The 6,000-nt window shown below is 56.4% G+C and overlaps 1 protein-coding gene across 4 annotated transcripts in view; it reads right to left on the bottom strand.

The window, feature by feature from the left end:
• Positions 1-2,355: 2,355 nt before the first annotated feature.
• The window catches only part of ELMO1 (engulfment and cell motility 1), a 472,089-nt gene continuing 468,444 nt past the window's right edge, over positions 2,356-6,000 (bottom strand). For 2 of the 4 annotated variants that reach the window (XM_036010403.1, XM_036010404.1), the window contains one exon: positions 2,356-2,590. In XM_036010403.1, coding sequence (XP_035866296.1) covers positions 2,390-2,590 — 201 coding nt within the window. In that variant the 3' untranslated portion in view covers positions 2,356-2,389. The remainder of the gene's footprint in view (positions 2,591-6,000) is intronic. The other 2 variants (XM_028526015.2, XM_028526016.2) reach the window with 1 other exon arrangement.

Here is a 6,000-nt window from a genome sequence, read left to right as displayed (position 1 = left end):
CTCTCTACAGTCCCGAGAGGGTGGCTGGTTCTACCGAAAGCAAGAGTTACAGGAGAGAGAGGGGCTGGTTCTGCCCAGCAAGGGTCGTTGGACAGATCGAGCTCTCACACCCAGAGTGCCAGGACCTCGGATATCGTGGTCCAAAGAATTCCTCTTTGCGTGGACAGCGTCTGGTAACTCCTACATCAAAAGTGGTATGACTCTGTCTGCTTTTACTGAGCACTTACCACGTTTATCGTTTTATCATGATGGTGGGCAGATGGACACGTGCCCCTGACGTGAAGGACACGCGGTTAATGTCATCGGAGTTTAACGATAAAGGAAGCGTCCACTGGACGCTCAGGGGTGCGCGTGCTCCAGTGGAAGGCATAGTCACCCGTGCATCACTACGGATTCTCAAGGGTTTACTCTTCCCCGCAATTGTATGGAGAGCCTGAACCACATCATTTGGACTCAGGTCAGTCTGCAGTTGCACATCTTGGTGACGATGAAGAGCAGTGAGCTGTTGGCATCCGACGCTTCTGCCGTGGTGGCTTGTGCTGCCCCGTGCTGAGCTCCGCATGCTTGGACCCTGGACCCTGCTGACGCCTCCCCTCGAAGCGGATGATCCAGACAGGCCCCCGGAAGAACTGACTTCCAGAAAACCCCCTGCTGGGCTCTGACCCTTGTTTTATTAGTTCATAGTGAGATTTATGTAGTGCTGGCTTAACTTATTCCTGGTCTACGGGTTTGCCTTCTTTTTCATGGCTCCCTGCAAGTGTGAAGTGTTTAGTTGGGTCCATTCTACACGTTCTGTAGTGGCAAAGAGACGAACATAAACGAGAAGGTCATGGTCAAAGGCCACAGTGTATGGTGCACAGATCGTGTGGTTACATAGCGGGCCTGATTTTCTCCGTGAGTTCAGATGGCCTCCCTAGAAGCAACACCCTTGCCCGACGCCGGAGCCCATGGTGACCAGCAGTGCTCCGGAGTCCCCTAGTGTGCACGGGAACCCCGTCTGCGGGCCCGGCGTGGGGCCAAAGATGCCGTGTGCCTGACAGGCTCGCGGGTGACCCTGACGGCCGGACAGCAAGAACCGAAGTGACCACATTAACGCACCGGCTCCCCGACTCACCACAATGAACTTTATTCCACAGCGTGTTTAAGGAGATGTTATTCTCAGGAAGATGTTTAGGATTAAAATAATTAAAAAAAAACCTGGAAAGTACACACATTTATGTATCTCTTCTTTTCATTAAATATATATCTGTTTGGCAAAAAAATGTTAGACTCTTTTGTACAAAAACAAAGCAAAAAAAAAAAACCAAACCAAACCAACCAACCAACCAACCCCAAACCCTTGCAGACTGTCCACACCTGTAATAGTTACAACGATGTAAACGTGGACGTTTCACACCTTGACCGTCTTGTGGAACCTGGGTTGTTGCAGCAGAAGCGACCCCCGCCCCCGCCCCTGCCCAGGGGAGGTAACGCCGGACCCTCGGCTCGCAGCCGCCTGTCGCAGAGGCAAAGGCAGGGAGGTTTTGGGTGTCCTGTTAGAGATGGAGCGTGAAGACCGAGTCCGCCTCTTGTGCTTTCAGCTACGGGGCTGGGAGGGGGTGTGCGCGCGGGGAAGGCAGGTGCAGGCCGGGGCGGGGGTAGGAACCCCGAGACTGGCTGGTGAGGAAGGGAGGCCGGTCGGGGTCACAGTGCAGACATGAAGTGCGCATGGGACCTGTGGACTGTGTCTGGGGACCCAAGGCTGGCAAGAACTAGGACAAGGCAGCGACTGCTGCTCTCGGGACCGGAAAGGAACAGGGCGAGGGCGAGGGCGAGGGCGAGGCCGAGGCCGGAGTGGAGGAGGGAGTGGGTTTGAAAGCAGATCTCGGCTCACGTGGAACCGGCGGTGTGAGCGGACTCCAGGGAGAAGGGGAAGGAGGAGGTGGTGTTTGTTCTTCTCAAGTAGTGAGGCTGTTTCTTCCAGGCCGCAGCTGCGCTCAGGGCTCTCCCTGGGTCTGGCGGCTGGTTGGGGGCAGCCCGGCGCTGCGGCTGCTGCGTCACACGCCAGGAAGGGGGGGTATGCCAGCGGGGGGAGCGCGGTGGGGGGCGGGCCCTTTGGCTCTCCTGCCGGTGGTGGGTTTTGCTCTCGTCCCCCCGGTAGACTGCAGCGACGGGAAGCGACCTAAAGCGGCGGCGTCTAGAAACAGAACCGGGGCGGCGAGCCCGGTGTCAGGCGGCAGGGGCAGGAACGCAGCGGGACGCGAGGCGCGAGGCGGGGCCCCAGGGAGCGCCGACACCCGGCTTCGCTCCGCTGGAGCGTTCCGCGGCGGCGCCCGGCGTGTTCTCCTCCTCCTCCTCCCCCGCTCGCTGGGGTTCCCAGGTCCAGAGGGGCGGCCCCGGGGCGGCCCCTTCAGTTACAGTCGTAGACGAAGTCGTAGTTGCTGGGCTCCTTGGGGATGGGCGGGGGCGCGTCGGGGATCTGAATGTTTTCCAGGTCCAGGAGGCGGAGCTTGATCTCCATGCTGAGCAGGGTGTCCAGGTCGTTCCGCGTCAGCTCGCTCAGCATGTCCTTCCCCAGCAGCGCGTTCAGCCCGTCCGTCCAGATGCAGTACTGGTGGGAGAGGAGGTGACAGGGGTCACTACCGATGGCCCTTTGCAGAGCAGTAACAACACCTCACACTTACGGATTACTCCACACGTGCTAGGCTCTGTGCCCAGTGCTCTGCCTCCACCACTATTTATAATATCACAACATCTCCGCAAGGCTGCTATTTCTGTTATCGTCCCTGTTTTATGAGAACAGAGGCACAGAGAAGTTCAGTAACTTGCTAGTATGTGGAGTGGGTGGGATTTGAACCTGTGGAATCAGACTCCAGTGCCTGTGCTCTTCTGTGCAAAAAAATGCCTCCCTGCATAAGAGCAGGACTGGAGTTCTCCACGACTGTGCCACAGAATGTCTCTAACACCCCTCCCACTTTAAGGGAGTGGGGCTGCCACTTTAAGGTATGGGTGGAATGGGTTCCAGCGCTCCTGGATGAAATACCGGGTCAGACCTGCTTCTTGCTCGACTCCAGGCGTGGTTCCTGGTCCAGTAGCCGAGCCCTGTGCCCTCTGATTCCTGGCACACACCAGGACAACCGTGCACCACCCTGGAATCAGTGGTGGCCCTACCTTTGTCTTTCTTAGCAAAAGGGCCGGAGCATGGCCTGCTGCTGCTGCCCCACGTCTGGCAGACAACACGTCCACCGTTACTGGGTGATCTCGGCGGGTGCTGGGTTGGCTGCCTGACCTCTTCCCGCTGGACCTTCAGCTCCCAGGGTTTCTCCCTGCGGGCCTCTGGGGCGTAGCCCCTGAGGACAGCAGCTCACGTGGAAAGCCCTCCGGAGTAGCCCCCTGAGTATTCGGTTGCCCCCCACCGCACAACAGGCATCTCGCCCTCCGCCTCTCCAGAAGACTGCGAACCCTCGGAGGAAAGGCGCTGGGTCTCGTTTACCTGAGCACCCGCCCTGCTCCTGGCAGCGTCCCGCCCGCAGGCCGGGTCCTGCCATGACGGTGGTGGAGCTGCGGTGCCTGGCGAGAAGACTCGCCGCTGCCGCCCGCACCTCAGGCAACTGCATGAGCTCTGAACCCTGTGCTCTGCTGATGGGTCAGCCGTCCCAGGCCTGTCTGGGACCTCAGCGACAGTCACTGCTCCGTTCTTCTCGTCCCACTGGCCTTCCTTCTAGCATGAGATACGCCCCCCCGCCCCCCGCAAACTGCAATTCTAGACCCCAGTCAGCCTGTCCCTGGCACCGTGATTACCAGGATATATAGCAGATGTCAACGTAAGACTGCCGCAAACCTGAGGTCTCAGGGATGGGACGGAACCCTCCTGTGATGCATGTTGGTGGCACCGCTCTTTAAGCTGAGAGGGGGCCCCGTGGGCGTGTTATAAGGCCAAGTCTGGCTGCTGCAGCCCGGACCTGTGGGTTTCGCTCCTGCCCTGGCTCTGGGAGCTCGGCCAAAGCTTTGAACCCATCTAACGTTAGCTGAGTGCTCAGGGCTTTCCGGAAGTATTAGCGTCCTCATGAATACTTTATATGGATTCTGAGCACACCTAAGCATTCATTGCTTTATAAATAACCTTAACGAAAATAAATACCTAGGTCCTACCCTGGAGATCCTCATGTTACAGATCTGGGGAGAGGAAACTGGATGGAACTGGAGAGGATTATGCTAAGAGAAATAAGCCAGGCGGTGAAAGACAAATACCATGTGATCTCACCTTTAAGTGGAACCTAATGAACAAACAAATAATGAGCGAGATAGAACTAGAGGCAGGGAAACAAGGAACAGACTGACAGTGACCAGAGGGGAGGGGGAGAAAGATAAGGGTGGCAAGAAGGGGCAGGGTCTGGTCAAAGAACATGTATGAGTGACCCGTAGGCATGGACAACGGTGTGGGGAGGGACTGTGGGCATGGGGCGTGGGGTGGAGTGGTGGGCTGGGCGGAGGACGGCAAAGGGGGAACGTTGGCTCAACTGTAACAGAACAACAAAGAGAAGCTCCCGGCTATCTGTGCGGTGCCTCTGGGTGTGTGTGCCCCAGAACTGCTCCCCGAGGCCCCCTCTCTGCAGGTCCGACACTGCCTCGTCGTGATCCCCGAGTCCGGGTATTACTGCCGCTCCGCGCGGCCTTCCCAGCACCGGCGGGCTTCCTAACACAGATGAGTTTAGCCCGTGGGGATACTTCTGTGGCTCCTTCCTTTTGAGAGGCGGCAGGCATAGAACATTGTATTTAAAAAGTATATCAACTGATAAATAACAACTCTGTGGGACTGAGCCTGAGTTGGAAGTATCAGGATCAATGTATGATGCGTTTTGTCTTTCTGAAGAATCATAACTCGTAGCTCTGTCCACACAAAGGCCTAGAGGTAATGACCACCCAAGTGGCAATGAGCACACCCAATGCCCAGATTCTGGTCGCTAAACTAAAGGCAACCAAAGCTCCATCAAGAAAAGGCAGGAGACACACCAGATGAGCCCGGGGTACTGTGTCATACCAGAATGACTCAAAATCATCAAAGACATCCGGGCCATGTCAACAGGACTAGAAGCCAACAAAGGATGTTCCCACTTTCTCTACATAGGGACACTGACAGTGACAATGACAGCAGCCTATGTTTAAATGTTTAAGTTAAAAAAATATGTTTATATCCATTACTTCATAAGGATGCTCACATACCCAAAACACCTCATCAGTCGCCTCTGGAAGATGCTCACCATTTGGAAGGTAGAAGAAACCACGTATGTATCCTGCCTGTCGTGTCCACACTGTACAACCTCAGGGCAGCCAAATGGTCAGTAAGGCCATTTCCTCCTTATGTGGCCATCCCACTTAAAGTGAAGCAGGAAGGAGAGATTTGGGATAGCAACCTTTTGCAACCTCTGATGGGTCCAGGGACCTCGGCAGTACTAATCATCCGTGGCTGCTAACCTCCCCCCAAAGAGAGATAACCAGACCCCGTGGGAGAACGTCAGTCTATGCTGCCCAGAGTTGAGCCTGAGTCTGATTAATCACCTGATTATGACTTAACAGGAAACAGAGGAGACGGACAAACACGCGACACGGCCACGCAGGCTGCAGCAGGGAGAACGACGCCCTCGTTCCGGGGGGACCCTGTCCAACCCCAGAACCCAGGGGCATGCCGGTTCCACGGCCGAGGGAACAAAGGTTCCTAGTTAGCTCCTCTTGAAGGGGGGATTATGAGGACTTTCCATGTGGGAATGCCATCACAAGGGTCCTTACAAGCGGCAGAGGGAACGGAATGGGAGTCAGAGAGAGGAGAGGCGGGCAGAGGGAGAGATCTGACTGTGGGACACGACGGGAGGATCTGACCTAACACGGCTATTCCCGACGGAAGCCACGAGCCAAGGGACGCGGGCAGTGTCTAGGGACGGGAAGGCCGAGGAGACGGATGTTCCCGAGCCTCTGGGAAAGGCACTCGGCTCTGCTGATGACCTTGAGTTTAGCCGAGAAATA

The sequence above is a fragment of the Phyllostomus discolor genome, chromosome 10 (assembly GCF_004126475.2).
Source record: "Phyllostomus discolor isolate MPI-MPIP mPhyDis1 chromosome 10, mPhyDis1.pri.v3, whole genome shotgun sequence".
Taxonomy (NCBI): domain Eukaryota; kingdom Metazoa; phylum Chordata; class Mammalia; order Chiroptera; family Phyllostomidae; genus Phyllostomus; species Phyllostomus discolor.
The sequence above is the reverse complement of the archived record's forward strand: the minus strand, read 5'-3'. Positions and strand labels throughout refer to the sequence as shown.